The sequence below is a fragment of the Peromyscus californicus genome, unplaced genomic scaffold (assembly GCF_007827085.1).
Source record: "Peromyscus californicus insignis strain IS unplaced genomic scaffold, ASM782708v3 Scaffold_9__1_contigs__length_137607984, whole genome shotgun sequence".
Lineage (NCBI taxonomy): Eukaryota > Metazoa > Chordata > Mammalia > Rodentia > Cricetidae > Peromyscus > Peromyscus californicus.
In genome coordinates, this window is record NW_026294617.1 from 74,661,683 (window position 1) to 74,681,080 (window position 19,398).

General features: G+C 46.1%; 1 protein-coding gene and 1 non-coding gene across 5 annotated transcripts; both read right to left on the reverse strand.

The window, feature by feature from the left end:
• Positions 1-3,207: 3,207 nt before the first annotated feature.
• On the reverse strand, positions 3,208-19,294 carry Polr3c (RNA polymerase III subunit C). 4 transcript variants are annotated; one of them, XM_052732058.1, is made up of 15 exons: positions 19,015-19,294; positions 17,311-17,477; positions 16,032-16,287; positions 15,750-15,935; positions 14,366-14,451; positions 11,483-11,587; positions 11,265-11,357; positions 9,511-9,591; positions 9,243-9,294; positions 8,284-8,344; positions 7,747-7,897; positions 6,434-6,535; positions 6,244-6,293; positions 5,534-5,683; positions 3,208-3,776 (listed from the first exon to the last, which is right to left on the reverse strand). In XM_052732058.1, exons 2-15 carry the CDS (start codon positions 17,455-17,457, stop codon positions 3,695-3,697), a joined length of 1,602 nt encoding a protein of 533 aa, XP_052588018.1. In that variant the 5' UTR covers positions 17,458-17,477; positions 19,015-19,294; the 3' UTR covers positions 3,208-3,694. The 4 variants fall into 4 exon arrangements, with proteins under 4 accessions (XP_052588018.1, XP_052588017.1, XP_052588016.1 ...); XM_052732057.1 differs by having other exon boundaries at positions 18,798-19,294; XM_052732056.1 differs by having other exon boundaries at positions 18,761-19,294.
• Positions 16,504-16,639, reverse strand: LOC128106808 (small nucleolar RNA SNORA5). Its single transcript, XR_008216855.1, has one exon. It is a non-coding gene; the product is annotated as a small nucleolar RNA SNORA5 (small nucleolar RNA).
• Positions 19,295-19,398: the final 104 nt, after the last annotated feature.

Consider the following 19,398-nt stretch of genomic DNA (forward strand, 5'->3'; position numbering starts at 1 on the left):
GACAGGCCGTGGACCTAGGAGAAAGCCAGATACTACTGTCTGCTAAAGGAGGGCAGCAATAAAATGACTGCTAACGTCATTCTGCTGTACTCATAGGTTCGTGTCTTGCTCAGCCATCCTCAGAGAAGCTTCCTCCCAGCAGATGAGAACAGATACTGAGACCCACAACTGGACATTCTGCAGAGAGTGAGAGATCTTGGAACATTTGGTCCTAAAAGGGATGTCTTCATCAAACCCCCTCCTTATGGCTCAGAGAACTCTGTGGAGGAGGGGGGTGGGGAGGAAGATCGCAAGAATCAGGGAGTGGAAGACACCAAGGAAACAAGGCCTTCCAGGCACAACAGAAATGGTATGTATACACACACACACACACACACACACACACACACACACACACACGTACGAACGCACGGAGATCATGGCTTCAGGTATATGAGCTGTACAGGTCTAACCCAGATGGGGTCCCAGGACTGAGAGGGGAAGTGGACACATACCCCATCCTTAACCAAGAAGCCATTACAATTGATAACTGCTTGCATTGGACTCTCACTGGGTAGACAAACCACACCTAAGGGCAGGCCCAGCAGTCGATGGCCAACACAATCAAACTCAGTGGTGTCTCTGGAGGTTCTTTGCTCATGCTTTGTCTGCATTTTTTTCCCTTACAGATTTCTTGCTTATGCATTACAGTGTCTGATTCTGTTTTAATGGGTTTTCTGTGTGTGTGTGTGTGTGTGTGTGTGTGTGTGTGTGTGTGTGTGCGCACCTGTGTTGCTTTTGTTCTGAGTTTTTTGTTGTTTGTCTTGTCCTATTCTGGTTTGTTTTTATCTTATTTTCATTACCTTTAGATGCCTGTTTTCTTTTCTTTTTCTTTTTTTTTTTTTTTTTTTTTTGGTTTTTCGAGACAGGGTTTCTCTGTGTAGCTTTGCGCCTTTCCTGGAACTCACTTGGTAGCCCAGGCTGGCCTCGAACTCACAGAGATCCGCCTGGCTCTGCCTCCCGAGTGCTGGGATTAAAGGCGTGCGCCACCCACCGCCCGGCTAGATGCCTGTTTTCTAATGAGAGAGAAAGAGTGTGGATTTGGGTTGGTGGGGATGTAGGGAGGATCTGGGACTTTTTTTTTTTTGGAAGCAGGGTGTAGCTCTGGCTGTCCTGGAACTCACTCTACAGACCAGGCTAGCCTTGAACTCAGAGATCCACATCTCTCTCTCCAGAGTGGTGGGATAAAAGGCATGCACCACTACTGCTTGGCTAAAAACAATCTATTTTTGATTTAAAAAAAAAATCAGGTTGTCAAGGTTGTCAAGAAGAAACTTTACTTCCCCACTAGGGAGGGCCCCATTTATTTTGCTACATTGTGTTTAATGTAGAAACTGGCAATATATTGACATTCAAGTGTTGAAAGAATTATAACTTAAGAAGAAAGGAAAGGCCGGGCGTTGGTGGCGCACGCCTTTAATCCCAGCACTTGGGAGGCAGAGCCAGGCGGATCTCTGTGAGTTCAAGGCCAGCCTGGGCTACCAAGTGAGTTCCAGGAAAAGGCGCAAAGCTACACAGAGAAACCCTGTCTCGAAAAACCAAAAAAAAAAAAAAAAAAAAAAAAAAAAAAAAAAAAAAAAAGAAGAAAGGAAAGGCCTTGTAAGCAACACTTAACTGCATTAAGTGAATTGAAGCTGCTGGGTCAAACTGTATCCAAGATGCTGACACCATCGGGGGGACCACAGAGAGGAGGAAAGGAATACTTTCTTGTGTGTGTGTATCATGTCCCAGACATTATATTCAAGTGTCTACATATAGAATCTCAGATGTGCTTGAAGCTGAGATCCGGCAAATGTGTCTTTTGTTTACATATTCAATATAACTGCTTGGGCCACTTTCCCTGTCAGTCCTGGACACAGGTCTTCTTGCTGGGTGTGCACCCATGTTTTCATCCTAGTATTTGGGAAGCAGAAGCTGGATTGCTCAAAGTTTCAGGCTAGCTGGGTCTACACAGTGAGTTCCAGGCCTGCCTAGCTATATAGTAAGACCCTGTCTCAAAACCAAACCAAAACCAAAACCATCAACAAAAAAGCCCCAAACAAATACAAGTTTTTCCCTGTTCCCACAGCAGTCTTTGACCTTCTGCACACTGTGTGCATGTGTTCAACATTACAGCTCAGTGAGACAGGTGTAGACTTTTGCAAATGGAATTAACTATTAGGAGGAAATTCGAGGGACTGTGATGGTTTGAATATGTCCCACAGCTTCCCTTGGGCATCTCAACACTTGGTCCCCGACTGATGGCACTGTTTGGGAAGTTTAGGAAATGTGGCCTTGTTGGAGGATGTCACTGGGTGTCTTAGTGAGGGTTTCTATTGCTGTGAGGAGACACCATGACCACAGCAACTCTTATAAAGGAAACGTTTAATTGAGGTGGCAGCTTACAGTTCAGAGGTTTAGTCTATTATCACCATGGTGGGAAGCATGGTGGTGTGCAGGCAGATATGGCGATGGAAAAGGAGCTGCTATCTTGATCCTGCAGACAACAGGAAGTAGTCTGAGACATTGGGCATGACTGGAGCATATATGAGACCTCAAAGCCCACCTCCACAGTGACATACTTCCTCCAACAAGGCCACACCACTGTAACAAAGCCACACCTAATAGTGCCACTCCCTTTGGGGCCCTTTTCTTTCCAACCACCCACTGGGGCAGGCTTCCTGCCCCAGCCACCATGCCTTCTTTCTGCTCTCTTGAACTCTGATCCTCTGGAACTATAAGCTCAGGTAAGAGCAGATCAGAAGCTGACAGTTGGATGCCTTCCTATCTCATTATTTTTATACTTGTGTGGATGTATATCTATGTGTGCCATTGTGCCCAAGTAGAGGTTAAAGGACAGTCTGTGGGAGTTTGTTCTCTTCCAGAATGGGTTCTGGACTAGGCCATCAGCCTTGGTGGCAAGCTCCCTTACCCACTGGGCCATCATCTTGCTGGCCCTCCACCTTGTTTGCTGAGACAGGGTCTCTCACTGAACCCGCTCACCAGTTTGTCTAGACTGGCTGGCCAGTGAACTTCAGAGATGTGCCCATCTCCAGGCATCACACCTAAATTTCACGTAGGTACTGGGCTTCTGAACTCAGGTCCTCATACTTGAGCAGCAAGGATTTCACCCAGTACGCCGTCTTGCTGGCCCCTCGATGATATCCTGATAAGAACTGATACATACAATTTATGATTAATCTTATTTATTTCAGGTTCTTCCCCCTGTGACGAGAGGAGAGTATGGGCATGAGTCTATTAACAAATTTTACAAAATATGCCAAACTCATGGTTATCATGAGCAGTAGGGAAGACAGGAGCAGAGGCTCAGAACAAGAATCTGAAACTTAGCTGGGTGGTGTAGCACACATCTTCAATCCCAGCACTTGGAGGGAGAGGCAGGTGGATCGCCATGAGTTCGAGGTCAGCCTGGGCTACAGAGTGAGTTCCAGGACAGCCAGGGCTACACAGAGAAACTGTCTTGAAGAACCTAAAAAGAATCTGCAACTTATCTCATTGCAAAGAATTCATCCAAGCACCTTCTTCTCCTCTTTTTTCTGTCTCCTAGATCTTTTGAGAAGGATGCTGGTTTCTGGCTGGGGATGGCGCTCAATGGTACAGCAGCTGACTGGCATGTGAAAGCCCTGAGTTTGATTCCAGCACTGCTTCTTCAGGGTCACAGTCTCTTCATGGTGCTCTCGATGTACGACTCCAGCAAGAAGATGGTTTCATCGACCTGGATCTCACTGGCATCCAACCTGAGTGAAAAAGTGAAAGCATTTGCCTGTGGTTAATGCTCATTAGCATACTCAAGATTAGAGGCTGGGCTGGGTGTGGCCATGCAGATTGGCTTGTTGTTTATCCGAGTGTGTGGAAAGAGAGAGAACCAGGAGAGCCTTCTTGCATTCACATTTCTCCCTTGTCAGGCACTGTGGAGCTGCTGGGCTCCACAGACAGCTTCTGTCCTGGGAGAACTTAAAGCTTCACTTGCAAACATGGGAAGAAGAGCACTTCTATGGAGGAGCAGAAGGCAAGAGTTGTGTTAATCAGGAAGAGTAAGGACTTTCTCCCATCTGGTAAAACCAACAAGGAAAACAAAGCCACAGTTAACTCCACACTTAATGGTGAAAAATTCAACTTTCCTCCCTTAGATCAGGAACAAAGCCAAGATGTCCTTTACAACCTTCTACTGGAGGTTCTATCAAGGCAATTAGGCCAGTAAAAAAAAAAAAAAAAAAGAAAGAAAAACAAAAAACCAAATCCAGATTGAAAAGAAATGAAACTATTCACAAATGACACAGACAGTCTCTAGGTACCCATAAAAAATCACTAGAAGTAATAAATTTACACAATCCCTGTTAAAGTAAAAGGAAATGAAGATGGAATATACTGCTATAAAACTATGAAAGGCCTCATGGCACAGCAATGAATTTGGATTTTATACTGTAAAAAATAAATCAATAACTCATCTCAGCCAGTGTGGTGGTATACACTTGTAATTCCAGCACTTTGGAGGTGGAGATGGTGGAAGTGACGGAATTAGGTCAAGGCCAGGATGACTATATGAGACCTTTAGTCAAAGTGTAAAACTCCTTCCAAATCAAAGGATGAACTACCTTACACACGAGCAAGGAAGCCAATAAATCATTTCAACTACAAGAGTGATGCTATCAATCACTTTAAAGACAATAAACAACCTGAGAGTTGGGGAGATGGGCCAGAGGGGAAATTGCCTGCCATCCAAGTGTGAGAACCTGAGGCTGGAGTCCCAGAACACACACACACACACACACACACACACAAACACACACACAGACACACACACACAGACACACACACACAAACACACACACAGACACATACACACAGACACACACACACACAAGCACTGTGACACGTGGTTTGCAGGATGAAGTTATTGCAAACCTCTCAGTAAGAGGAGATGAAGGACCAAGATGAAATGCCAGACTTGAGGCTGAAGTAAAATTCTCAGTACTTGGTGAATGACAGAGGATAAAAAAGAAGCAAGATGGCCTCAGAACTGCTGACCTACAAAAACAGACAGGCTCAATACTTTTTTTGGAGACAAGGTCTCTCTCTCTATAGTCCTGGCTGTCCTGGAATTCACTATGTAGACCAGGCTGGCCTAGAGCTCATAGAGATCCATGCCTCCCGAGTGCTGGAATTAAAGGCATGCTCTACCACACCTGGTAGGTTCAAGTTTTTTTTTTTTTTTTTGGTTTTTTGAGACAGGGTTTCTCTTTGTAGCTTTGCGCCTTTCCTGGAACTCACTTGGTAGCCCAGGCTGGCCTTGAACTCACAGAGATCCGCCTGGCTCTGCCTCCCGAGTGCTGGAATTAAAGGCGTGCTCTACCACACCTGGTAGGTTCAAGTCTTTTAATTAGGCTAGGAACGATGCTGCTGCACTTGGGTTTGCTCACTAAATTGGAGAGTAGGCTGTGAGGCCGATTGTTTGAAAGCTATCGCCAGTACAGTGTGAATTCCCACCACTCACTTGTTAACGTTGCGTTTCAGCGTCTCCAGCTGCTGCCGTTCAGGGGCTGTGATCATCTCCTCTATCTCCTGCAGCTGCACCTCCTCTGCACCCGTGGCCTGCATGGACGCGATGATGGCCTCTACCCTCTGAGACTTTTCTAGTAGCCGCCTAGCAGACAGACACAGCTTTAAGGTATGTTTCTTAATTCTGAGATCCTCTTGTCTTCTAGCCCAGAGGCCCAGTTCCTTCTTTTCCATGTTTCATTTAAAGACACTGTCCCTAACTTAATCACAAATATAACTTCGTTCCTGAAACATTTATTGCCCCTCCCCTCAGTTGCACTTAAACTCTGGGGTCAAGCACATGCCTCATAAATTTGCAAAATTATTTAATTGGGGGTATAGTCAACAAGTGTAAACTAAGGCATGGTTATGCCAACCCAAACCTAGGACTCAATGCAACTATACTGTGTACTGGGCTACTGTTACCATTTCAACAGCAAGTTTTCCCTCAGGCTTTGGACCTTGAAAAACGTACATGAGAAAGTGTTGGGGCCCATAGGTACCGGGAGAACGGACTCGGTGTATTCTCGAAATGTTTTAGTTATTGGTTCAGTGGAAAACACAGTACAAAAAACAAGCTCTGTCTGACAGAGAGAGAGAGAGAGAGAGAGAGAGAGAGAGAGAGAGAGAGAGAGATGCAAACGATTCACCGGAGAAGGCACTCACTTGTTCTCTTTCGTTTCAAACTGCCGCCTTTCTATCAAGTTGGCTATGCTCTGAGGAAAGAGAAGACAGACTGGAAACGTGAACGGTTCTGGTTAAGTGCGGTGGAGTGGGCAAGCCGGCAGGGGGAAGGGCACCGCTGTGTGAGAGCCCGGGGAGAAGCACACACCCCCACCCCCCACAGCACGGTTACCTTGTAGCACCTGTGCAGCAACATCCTGGCAGCCGACAGCACATTCACGGTGTACAGATAGAAGGTCCTGGACGGGGCGTGGTCTGGGGTTTTAGGAATTTCCTGTTTGTCCACAGAAATAAAGAGAAGTTGTTCTTTGGAAATGGCGAAGTGTACACCCATCCATCTGGCACTGTCAGCCCTCATGTTTACTGATACTTCTTTCTTTCCTAGCCAGTCAGTAGTGATTATGTTTATGACATAATCAGCCACATGAAGCAGGCTGCCCGGCTTTCCACTTTTTCTACAGCATTCTGAATGAAAGGGCAGGCAATTAATATTTACTGAGTAAACTCTACACATGCCAGGTGGATTGCATTCGATTTTCGTAATAGACCTTATTTATTAATAATTGAGACAGTGTGATACTGTGTAGCCTATGCTGGCCTCAAATTTTTAATCCTCCAGCCTTATTGAGTACTGGTATTATAGGTACACACTACCACAGTTGGTCTGAACCACACTGCTCTTATATCATTATCCACTGTGGGCACCCAAATTACTCAAGGTCAGAGAATCTGAGCTTGCTTTACCCAGCAGGGCTGCATAAAGAGATGATTTGACCACGGGCGTGGTTACCAGGTATTTGGAAGGGTCTACACTTGGCTGTATGGTGTGCTTTGATCTAGCAAGGAGGAGGTCTTTTGCCTCTCCCCTTGGCATATTATAAAAACCCCTTTTGAATAAAGCTCGGGGCTGTTGGGTATTGACTCAAGTCCTCCTATCCTGCATCTCTGTCTTTCTCATCATCTAGGTCTATCTTCCTACCTAATACTTCCTCATTCCTCTCTCCTCCACCCAAGAACCCTTCGAAAGGTGGGAGCTGGTCGGAGCTGGTCTCCCACAGACTCCCACAACCCACCACCATTTTACAGATATGAAAATGATGGTAGTTGACTTGCTTGGTGAATTGACTCCAGAATCCATCCAACTTGCTTCCTCAAAGGGTCCCCAACATAGTTTTACAAGGATCCAAGATATGCTGAATGAGTTACTCTATTAAGGATTTAAGGCTCTCAGGTCAGGAATTATGGGCTGGGGGCTGGCAAGGGCAGGAGAGTTATAGTTGTGAGCTGATTTCTTGGTGTGTTGTCTGTCTCTCTTACTAGGCCAGTTAAACTCTATGATCCTTCATGGTTTGCTGCCTGTGTTAATCTTTCTTTTCTGTTTCAGAAGTGGCTGCAGTATCTCTCTGTGGACCCAGAGTAACTTCCCCAGGATGTTCTCCTGTTGCGGCCAGCTTGCTGTTCAGCAGCTTCTAAAGCTGTGGCTACCTGGAGTGATATGAAGTTTTCTGAGAGCATCTTGTACAGCATATCCTTTGCCTCCTTTGCAGGAATCATTGCAAAGTCCTCCACCTGCTTCTGCTCCAGATGTTTCTTCTGCAATACCAGACGGAATATTCTGGCACAGCGAGACCCGAATCTGGGAAGGGACAAAGCAGCACGAGGTATACTTTAGCTCCTAGTCCCAGAGTGTGGACAAACTATCCCATATGTGGGGGCAGGAGCAGAGAGGAACAGCATTCACAGAGAGGAACAGTTCTTCCACAGCCCACAAGTTGGTGACGGCACTGTTAATCATAACTTGTCACCAAATGGCAACTCCTTTGAGTGCCACAGTTCTTGTATTACAGAGCTTATGGTGGCTGGTTCATTTGCCTAGTTAGGATTTAGCTCTATAGGGAAGAATAGTACTCCTGGAAAGGTGAGATCAAGTGTGGCAGGGTATGCCATAAAAACCAAATTACCTGTTCGGTGGGGTGTGGATAGAAGTGTCTGAACCAAACCCCAATCAGTGACCCCTCTTACCTCTCCTGGATGACAGACTCCAGAGTTGCAGTGGCTAGGGATGCTAATGCCTTATGGAGGTCTTGATGTAGAGGATTAAGGGCAGTCAGTAATGTTTTGGCCTCATCATTATGACCTTAGTTTCATGGCTAAATTCCTAATTTATAACTAAAAATTAAATAATATTTTGCTTTTCACATTTCGTGTATGATATATAAGCATATTAACATTTGTAAGGGTTTTGCTTAAGTAAACTTATTTTTTATTTTTATTTTATGTGCATTGGTGTTTTGCCTGTATGTGTGAGGGTGTCAGATCTTGGAGTTACAGTTGTCAGCTGCCATGTGGGTGCTGGGAACTGAACCTGGGTCCCCTGGAAGAGCAGTCAGTGCTCTTAACCACTGAGCCATCTCTCCAGCCCCTCTTTTTTTCTTTTTTTGAGACAGGGTCTTGTTATGTAGCCCAGATGGACTTTGAACATTCGACTTTCTGCCTCAGCCTCCAAGCTGCTCTGATTGTAAGCACTTACCAGCATCTCACTCTTCCCAACTCCTCTCCTCCCCTAGCTCTCTGCCTCACCTCTACCACCTTGCCTCTTTCTCTGCTGCAGGGCCGGTGATCTGGCCCGGCGCCTTGCACAGTCTTGAGTGAGATGCTACGGAGCAATGACAGCCCCAGGCTCTCTTTATTTTCATTAATGTAACTCACTGAAAATTCACAGAAAAACTGATAGACAGTTATTTCAATTAGGCATTGACAAAATCCTTTACTGTGGTGGTATATGCCTCTAATCCCGGCACCTGGTGGTGGGAGCAGGAGGACTGTGGGTTCAGGGCTAACATCTAGGCTACACAGTGAGTTCAAGACCAGCCTGGGCTACGTGAGACTGTTTCAACAACAAAACAAGACAGTCTTTCCGAGGTTACCCTTGTGCTTCCTAACTCGGGGGTCCTGACAGAACAGACAACTAGGAAGGATACTGATGACAAACATCCCTCCTCCGCTGTCGCCAGACTTTCCAATAAACTCTAGCTGTTAAAGAGAGAGTGAGCGGCGTTAACTGAATGGAAAGTCCAGTAATGTGTGTTCCATGGAGCAAATCTGGCCAAGAGTCTGAAGCAGGTAGCTCCTGCTGGATGACGGGGACTGTGTCTGGGATGACTAAGTAGACAGGAAGGCTATAGGAGAATACTGGGACTTAGTGGCAGAGATAAGTTATAAACAGACCAAGGTGGTGGGGAGAATTACCGGGTCATCTGCCAGCAGCGTGAGGTACTGATCGAGGACTTGCTTAGAGATGTTATAGCCAACAGGCAGGGACCTGAAGATCTGTGGAACAGAAGGGGATGTTGGAACTGGGGCCTGGGAATGCAGAACTGTTAACATGACTGAAACCAGATGTCCTAATTTCAAGTTTCAAAAACATAAAAATGCCTAAAAATATTCATATATCATTGTTTATAAGAGTAAAACAAAGGCCAAGAGGGACCCAGGCCTTTAATCCAGAACTCGGGAGGCAGAGGCAGGCGGTTCTCTGAGTCTGGGGCCTGGTCTACAGAGCGTGGTCTAAACAGCCGGTGCTACACAGTCAGACCTGACATAAACAGTAAGACAAGAAACCACCCAATGATAACAACAATCCAGTGATAAGTAATTCAACTACAACCAAATATGGTGGTGTGTGCCTAATACCAGCTATCCAGAGGCTGGGTCAGGAAGACTGGGTTGTTGTGTAGCATAGCCTCCAAGGTTAAACCTTCTACTCTGGAGGGAGGCTCCTGACTCTGGAAGCTAAAACTTAGTCTCAAGAAACTCATGAAACTTACAAGGGTCAAGAACTCAGAAAGTAGGGCCTTTAAACATAGCACCAGCGAGACAGAGGCCAGCCTGGTCTATAGAGCAAATACCAGGTCAGCAGAGGCTCTGTCCTAAACAAGTCAACCAACTTCAAAAACTTAGGAACAATATGAAGTAACAACATAAGTAAGTATAATTATAAAGGAATAGAAACGTAGTGTTTCAAGTGCCAAGGCTTTCATCAGAATCCATATATATATGCTGTAAGACAGCCTTCCCTGCTGCCATCCAGCCTAGCTTTGAGTTCCTGAGCTCAAGCAATCCTCAGCAGCCTTCTGACTAGGTAGGAGTCAGGCATGTGCCAGCACACCTGGCTGCTAGTCTTAAAACAATTAGAAATAATTGTTTTATTGACAGATATTTCACTATAATAATGGCTTAACAATTTTTTTGGAGATTTATTTATTTATTTATTTAATTTTTATTTATTTATTTTTTTTAGACAGGGTTTTTCTGTATAGCTCTGGTTGTCCTAGAACTTGCTTTGTAGACCAGGTTGGCCTTGAACTCAGAGATCTACCTGCCTCTGCCTCCTGAGTGCTGGGATTAAAGGCGTGTGCCACCACGCCTGGTTTTATATAAAAATTTATGTGTATATATGTTTTGCCTGCATGAATATAAGTATACCCTGTGTGTGCAGTGCCCAAGGAAGCCAGAAGAGGGAGTAAGATCCCTTTGAATTAGAGTTATAGACTGCTGTGAGCTGCCTTGTGTGTGCTGAGAATTCATCCTGGGTCCTCTGGAAGAGTAGTCAGTGCTCTTAACCACTGAGCTATCTCTCCAGCCCCCATGGCTTAACATTTTAGAAAGTTGGATCCTAAGTGGCCAAACATTTTGGTGCTTACCATTTCCAAGAAATCCTTGCCCCACTCCAAACAACAGACACTCCCTTTTCCCCAAGGCACAGGCATCCACATAACCCCGCAAGCTATGTCCAATAACTGTGATACCTACATCGATCAGAAAGCTAGCACAAAAACAGGAGGCTAACTCGGAGGGGTGGTTCAGACCACTAAGCTCAGCACTGGGGAGCAGAGGCAGGTGGATATCTGTGATTTCAAGGACAGCAGGGCAACATAGAAAGGCCAAAACAAAACCCCAATCACAGCAAAACAAAAACCAAAAAAGGGAAAACTGAAGCATACCTCATTGGAGGACAGTGGCTGGGTAAACGGGGCACTCGAGGGAGTGGTGATCTCACTCATCCGGAGCATTGTGCGCACAATCTCGCTGCTTGTCTGAAAAATAAACTAGAATTCAGAATTCACTGCCGCCGCCTCTGAGCCGGTGCCCACATCTGACAGCCAGCTGAATGATCGACCTTACTCTTTGCTGAACACTGGCTGGCCCACGTAGACATTACCTGGTCCATTCGGTTTGCAACTGCGCTCACAATTGCTTGGTCCCGGAAGTGCTGGTGGAACCTGTCAAGGTTGACTTGCCAATAAATCCCGTCATCTGGAATGGGCTGCGGTGAGAAAGATCAGAGAGGAACACTGGATACAGTGCAGTTTCTGAGGAGACCTGAAAGTCCCATTGGTTTTGATACACTGTGGCAATTAAATGGCTTAGAGAAGGAGAGTTCAAGAGTGGATCAGTGTGCCCTGACAAATTCTAACTTCAAGTTCTCTGAACTCACCTTCCTCCCTGTTAACCTCCTCCGTTCCCTCAAATCTCTCAGGGACCCCTCCCTGACTCTCTGCAGGTGACTTCCTCCTTGTTTCATTGGGGACATAGAAGCCAGGACTCACTCAACTTTGTGCAAACATCTTCCCATCTCCTTTCCTTCTTCCCGCTCCCAGAAAATGCTCGTCCTTTTCCCTAAGGGCGATGGCCACGATGCTCCTCCAGATGGAGTCCTCTCACTGGGTCTCGGGATCCAGATCACATTTGTTCCTGTCCTCTAATCGTGCAGTCTCCCGTATCGCTTCCTTCTCAGCAGCTTTTACCCTCTCAAGTCTCTAAGGAACCCCCTCCAACCCCCGGCTGGCTTCCTTCCTTCCTTCCCCTTGGGCTGGCCACAGCTGGCCATCCTCACTATCTCCCTCTGGCTTTGCCATCTCCGCCATCTCCACGTCTACATGAGATTTCAGTTACTGGCGTCCCAGTCCCACCACTGTCCTCAAGGACCTCCTTGTGGCTAAGCTCAGGACATACTTCCCAGTCTTGATCTTTGACTTTTTTGAAGTATGTGGCATAATTGGACATTTTCTCAACTTACCTCCTAAGTACAGGGGCTAGAGCTTTGTGATATCACGCTCAGCTAAATGTCTACTTTTTAATTTGAGACAGTCTCTCTACATAGCCCTGGCTGTCCTGAAACTTACTATGCAGACCAGGATAGCCTCAAACTCACAGAGATCTGCCCGCCTCGGTCTCCTGAGTGCTGGGATTAAAGGCGTGTGCCACCATGCCTGGCAAACTGTCTTACTTAAAAAAAAAAGGTTTATTTTGATTTTATGTGTGGTTGTCTACATGTATGTATCTGTACCAAGTGCATGCCTGGTGCCTGTGAAATCCAGAAGACAATGTTAGATCCCCTGGGACTGAGTTACAGATAGTTTTAAGCTGCTGTGTGGGTGCTGGGAACCAAACCTGGGTCCTCTGCAAGAGCAAGTGCCCCTAACTGCTGAACTCTCTCTCTAGTCCCTCAAGATTTCTTTCTTTAGTTCATGTTATGTATGTGTGTCTGCGGTGTGTGTGGGTGTGGGGGGGGGGGCGAGGTAGCAGAAGGTACTGATCTCTGGGAGCTGGAATTACAGATATGGTGCTAGAAATCAAGCTCTGATCCTCTGGAAGAGTAAGAGGTGCTCTTAACTGTTAAGACTTCTTTCTAGACCATAGACATCTACTTTTGTTTACTTTTTGAGGCAGGATGGCTGGTGAGTCCCAGGGACCCTCCTGTGATTTTGGGTTGGGCCATATTCATAGCCTGAAGATTAACATTTGTAGATCATGTTTGCAGATTTTAATAGTCCTTAGCTTGGCTTTCTTTTTTTAGACAGGGTCGCATGTAGCTCAGGTTAGCATCAAACTTACCACATAATTGAGGGTGACCATGAACTCTGAATCTTCCTGTCTCTACCTCCCAAGTGTTAGGATTACAGGCATTTACCACTACATCTAGCTAAAAAGTAATTCTGGCCACTACACCGTAAGGATGCAAGAAGGGAGACACTGAGAAGAGTACTGGAGCAGTGCTGACCAGAGACGATAGTCCTGGGGGCTGGAGAGATGGCTCAGTAGATAAAAGCATTTGTTGTACAACCATAAGGACCCGAGTTTGAATCCCAGCACCCACGTAACAAGCTAGACATGAACTCCTAGATGCCTGATGTCAGCACTGTAAAGGAAAAGGATTGTTGGGGCTTGAAGCCCAAGAAAAACGGACAAACAAAAAACCCCAATCCCACAATCTCCAGGTTCAGGGAGAGAACATGCTTCAAAGGAATAAGGCAGGGATTGCTAGAGGATCTGCTAGTTTCTGCCTTCCAGGTGCTGCAATTAAAGGCATGGGCTATCACACTGGTTACCGCCACTTCTGGCTTTATTTGGTACTGGAGAATCAAACCCAGGGCCTCATGCATGCCAGGCAAGCTATCAACCAACTGGGCCACACCCATGGCCCAAGTGTCTATCTCTAAGACAGGGTTTCTCTGTGTGTCCTTGACGGTTTGGGGGCTTGCACTGTAGACCAGGCTGGCCTTGAACTCACAGATATCCTCCTGTCTCTGCTAGCCAGTGTTGGGATTAAAGGTGTACTCCACCACTGTCCAGCTTTTTTTTTTTTTTTTTTTTTGAGACAAGGTCTCCCATGTAGCCTTGGCTGGCCTGGACTCACTACGTAGATCAGGCTGACCTTGGACCCAGAGAGATTCTCCTGCCTCTGCATCCTGAGTGTTGAGGCTAACGGGGTGCAACACCACATCCAGCCCTGCTTCCTCTTTTGCATAAGTTAGCACCATTATTCAGTGAGATAAGTTAGGCCTCAGAAGGAAATGGAACATTCCTTCCACAAAATCCCTCCCACTCTCAGGAGTTCTCCCTGTTCTTGGTAAAAAGGGGGCAGGGGGAAAGTGGGCAGAGGTAGTAATAGCATTCGTCTCTATGGGTCTATTCCTGACCAACATTTACTGACATTCATAATCCTACTCCTTCTTAGCCAGAACTTTTAGGTTCTGTTGGAACTCATTATCTGAGGGCTATCTCTGGGCTGTTCTGACTGCTAATCAGGAAGCCCCGTTACCTCTTTGTGATCTGTGTATTTTGGTTTCTTGGCCTTGGGCTCTCCAGCAGCATCCTCGTCAGATGATCTCCTCCTCTTACCTTTTCCTGCCGAATAAAACATTGAACAGTTAGACTATGTATCATATGGTGTCAGGAAATGAAGCAGGTGCTTCTTTATCCCGAGATATTTGTAGCTGCCTCAAGTTAGAGCTGTGTAGGAGGCTGAGGAGCTATAAAAACAAGTCAATGAGGGGATCATCTAAAACTCAGTATGTTTAAACAAATCCATAGTCTTGAAGTTGGGTAATGCCAGCACTGGGGAGGCAGAGGCAGGTGAATCTCTGAGTTCCAGACCAGCCTGGTCTACAGAGCGAGTTCCAGGATAGCCAGAGCTACATAGTGAGAACCTCTCTTGAAAAAAAAAACAAAAACCAAACAAAAGAAAATCTGGGACTAGAGAGCACTGGCTCAGTGGTTAAGAGTACTGGCTGTTCCTCCAGAGGACCTGGGTTCAACTCCCAGCACCCATATGGTAGCTCACAATTGTCTGTAACTTCTGTTCCAGGGGATCTGACACCCTCACACAGACATACATGTGCATAAAATAAAAATAAATTATTAAAAAAAATCTCACCGCCCCGCCCCCCCAGCCCAAAAAAAGAAAATTCATAGTCTTTGCCCTCAAACTGCTTCTCCTCCTACACTTCCTCTCAGTGAATGGCACCATCATGCTCCCATGGGTGCAAATCAGACACACAGATGTCATTCTTGATACTGGTCTTCTTACGGCTTCTATATCTGCTTCTCACTAGTCTGTCTCTATTTACCCTTGCCCTACCCTTTCAGCCTTTAGTAGACATTTACAGTGTAAGTCAGATCATGTCACGTCTCCCTTTGCACTTAGGTTAAAGAACAGACTCTGCAATGCCTTGTTAACCTTGTCCTTCCACTCTCTGGCCTCCTCTCAAGCTTCTCTGGACCTTGCTCGCCTAGCTTCTACACTGACCTTTCACTTTCTCTGATGTTCCATTTCTTTTTCTTACTACACACTAGTCTTCAAAATACCCATCTTCTATCACCTCACTGGGTAGGTCCTACTTCTTCATTAAGATCCAGATCAAATTCCCCTTTCTCAGAAAAACGTAAGCCTTCACCCACTGCATAAATCCATTCCTCCATACCTAGCTTCTCCGTAGTCCTTGTCACAGTGTGATGTGACACACATATCTGTGTGATGATGTCTTCTGGGAAGGGATCATGGTTTTCCATTATTACATACTACAATGACTGGCAGGCACACAAGCAAGTAACTGGTAAACAATCAGAAGTTCCTTCACATAACAATCAGTGAAGAAGAATCCACAATTAGGGCAAATCACAGTTTCAGGATGAAAATTCCTTACCTATCAAGCTCAGTTTAGGAACTAGGTACATGTCCTTTTCATTAATGACAAGGGTCGGGGCAGGTGGTGGTGGCCCAGGGTCAGAACTGTCAGTGGCAGGAACCAGGGGACAGCGCTGTACAAAGTGAGTATCTGCCAGCCGCACAAATGCATTTGAGACCTCGGCATAGTCCATGGTCTTGCCATCTGTACAACAGGAGGGAAGAGGCAGGTGAGGTGGCCTAAGAAAACAGAGAGCCAGACAATCTCTGCTTTGCTAAGAGCTGTAGATCCAGTACTGACCCTCCATGGTCTCTGTGAGTCGGTCTGCTACTTTCTTCACGACAGCTGACATTGTCATCTTGCCATTCAACAGAAGCTCCTCCACAATCAGCTCTCCACTGTCACTGTACAGCGTTTTGGTAGTATAGATGTACCGGGGATACCTAAGCATCCGCAAAACTCGGCTGCACTGGGCTTCATACTCCACCACACTGCGTTTATGCACATGATAGATCACCAGGTTATGGTGGATGAGGACACAAAGGGCCTTCTTCACCTAGACAGGACCGGAAAGAAAGAGAAGACCTGGAACTATTTATAGCTCATTACTGCTGAATACCGCCCACCCCTGACAGCTTAGTAACTGTCAGAAAACTAGCCAAGAGTCTTCTGAATCTTTTTAAAAAGCAACTAGGTCTGCTTTGAAACAATACAGGCCCATTTGAACAGGACCTGCCTCTTGTCTGCCCCAAGGACTCCTGTGTCTACAGTACAATGTCTGCAGCCAAACTTATCCCCAGGTCCCAGGACAGGGGACCCAGGGCCCATGAGCAGCAGAATCTGTTGTGGCAGCCATCTGGGCCAGTTCCTGCCATGACGGGACAAGGACTGAATTTGACTTGACTGCACATGGAATCTTACTTCCTCTTTGTGTTAGTGTAGTTAATGAGAATCACATGTCAATGGAAGAAATCAAGAGAATTCCTTGCTATGATGTTCATATTATCCTTGATCTCTATCTTCTAGTTTTCTCTTTTGGATCAGGATCTCATGGAGCCCAAGGTAGCCTTATACTCGTTATGTAGCTGAGGTTGACCTTGTATTTCTGAGCTTCCTCCTCTCAAGTGCTGGGATCATAAACATAAACCAACCACACCCAGTTTTATGAAGTAGTGGAGAGCAAACCAGGAGATCCTACATGCTATGTATTCACTCTACCAACTGAGCCACATCCTCAGCCAGGATCATGACGGAAATCTTTCACACAAGTGACCTGTTTTTTCTATCATTTTTATTCCTTAAAGGCAGTACTAGATTAGAAGGCTTCCTGTGAATAAACGAGTGTGGTATGGGAACGACAAAGATCACTTACACAACCAAGACAAGCTAGGAACACTCTGAGAAGCTGTATGCTGGGGCCTAAGTACAATACCCCACCCCTACCCCACCCCATAGTGATTCTGATCACAGGGCAGGCTTTCTTTATTTCTATTTTTTAGGGGAAGGAGTATCACTGCTGAAAAGTGGCTGAAGGAAGTAAAGAAGTTAAAGAGAGCAAACTGGTATCATCTAAACATACCTGGTCCAGTGATGTTCCTGTGTCATGGGCAATCACCCTAAGAGGCTGGCTGCCGGTTCTGATTAGGTGGACGCCAATTTTTTCTACAATCTCACCAAAATGCTCTTGCAGCAATAAAGAGCACAGTTTAATTTCTGCTTGAGTCATTGTGCCCGAGAGCCTCAGAACTGGGAAAGAACAACAATATAATTCACATATTTTTTTCTTCTGGAGGGCAGCTTGACAATACACATCAAAATCTTAACATCTTGCATATATTTGCTTTAATACTTTAATTTGGGATCCTCTGTTCCAAGGAAATAATAATAATAAAAAACATGCCATTAGTTCTCTTCATAATACTGGCACAGACATACTAAAGCAGCCCAGCATCTATCAATATATCACTGTATAACCAAATATGAGCATACATTATGCAAATAATTAAAATGACTTTGCACAATATAACTAGCATAAAACTGTTTGTAATGTATTGTAACAGAAGTAATTGCAGAGGCTGGATATGATGGTGTACACTGTAATTCTAGCACTTAGGAGGCAGAAACAAAAGAATCAATAGCTGGGCGGTGGTGGCGCACGCCTTTAATCCCAGCACTCAGGAGGCAGAGGCAGGCGGATCTCTGTGAGCTCGAGGCCAGCCTGGTCTCCAAAGCGAGTTCCAGGAAAGGTGCAAAGCCACACAGAGAAACCCTGTTTTGAAAAACCAAAAAGAATCAATAGTTCCAGGCCAACCTGGGGTACAAAGTGTTGGTTCAAAGCCAGCCTGTGTTAGACAGAGAGACTCTGGTGGGTGATACACCCACTCATCAAAAAGACTGGAAAACTAGACATCAAATATATTTTTTAAATCCAGGTATGGTGGTGCATGCCTGTAGTTCTAGCATTTGAGAGGTGGAGGTAGGTCAGGGGCTCAAGGTTACATATTGAGTTCAAGGCCGGCCTGGCTACATGAGACCCTGTCTCAAAAAAAGTGCCATTTCCCCCTATATCCTATTTATTTTTTACGGGATTATATGTGGTTTCAATATTCTTTAAAGGCTGGATTTATCTGGGTGTGGGGACTCACATTTGTAATCCCGCCACCAAAGCAGGAGGACTGTCATAAATTCAAAGACCACCTGGGCTACATAATAAATACCAAGCAAACTTGGTCCAGAGTGTGAGACCTCTAAAAAAACGAGGGAGGGGAATGCAAATGACTTGCAATCTGTCATAGGTACAAACAACTAAGGTTCACGGCTCTGTGAGAGTACAAAGTATCATTCCCAAGCCATAAACCACAATTTAGAAGCAAGGAAGTACAGAAGAGCTTCTCAACAGGATGTTTCAATTAGGAAGAGGAGTTCTGTTCCCTTGAGAACCATATTAAATTTCTACACCTTGACAAATGGGAAACAAGCAGAAATGCATGTAGCTGATGTATAAATTACCTCCCTATCACAAGCTGTACCTGCCATTATTCATCTATTTCTCCAACGCTTTAGTACCTAAGTCTTTGTCCTTCTTGCCAAGTTGTCGCAGGGGAGACTATTTCATTTATCCACCCGTCTTTGGAGAAACATCCCTAGATCAGTTGCCATCCTTGAAAAGCATTTCCAAGGCGCCTTGGCTCCTTTCCCTTCATGCAAGTTCCTGTTCCGGACTTCGTTTCTCGGCCCTGACTCAGGGCCTCCACATTCCGGTGGCGTTTTTTTTTTCACTAACCTCAGGGTCAGTGCTAACTTAGAAGCTCCAAACGTTATCCTCCGGAGACCAGCAGCCTAAGCTCAGGGGCAGCCCACCACCCCGTCCGGAAAGTAGAGCGCCAGCCCGGCGGACGCGGAAAAGGGTCAGAACACGGACCGCTCTAGCCGGCAGTGTCGGTGGTTTCCGGGGGGGGGACGCTCTTTCTCTCCTCTCGGTGGCAGGCTGGAGGACCGGCCAGGGGCTGTCTGAGGTGCTGGCGGGCGGTCCCTCCTCTGCCTTTGGTGCCGGGAGGCGGGCCTCGGGTCGCGCGGCCGCTGGCGGGCGGGCCTCTCGGGGCCGGGCGGGCTCACGTGACCCTTGCGGGTCCAGGAGCGGCCGGCCGCACAGAGGAGGCGGCGACGG

Excerpts from the sequence above, each read along its gene's own strand:
- Polr3c (XM_052732056.1), bottom strand. Across the intron at positions 9,592-11,264 it reads AGCCACTGTCCTCCAATGAG|ATCTTCAGGTCCCTGCCTGT; the intron begins GTATGCTTCAGT and ends TCTGTTCCACAG. Across the intron at positions 6,294-6,433 it reads TGCTGCACAGGTGCTACAAG|AGCATAGCCAACTTGATAGA; the intron begins GTAACCGTGCTG and ends CTCTTTCCTCAG.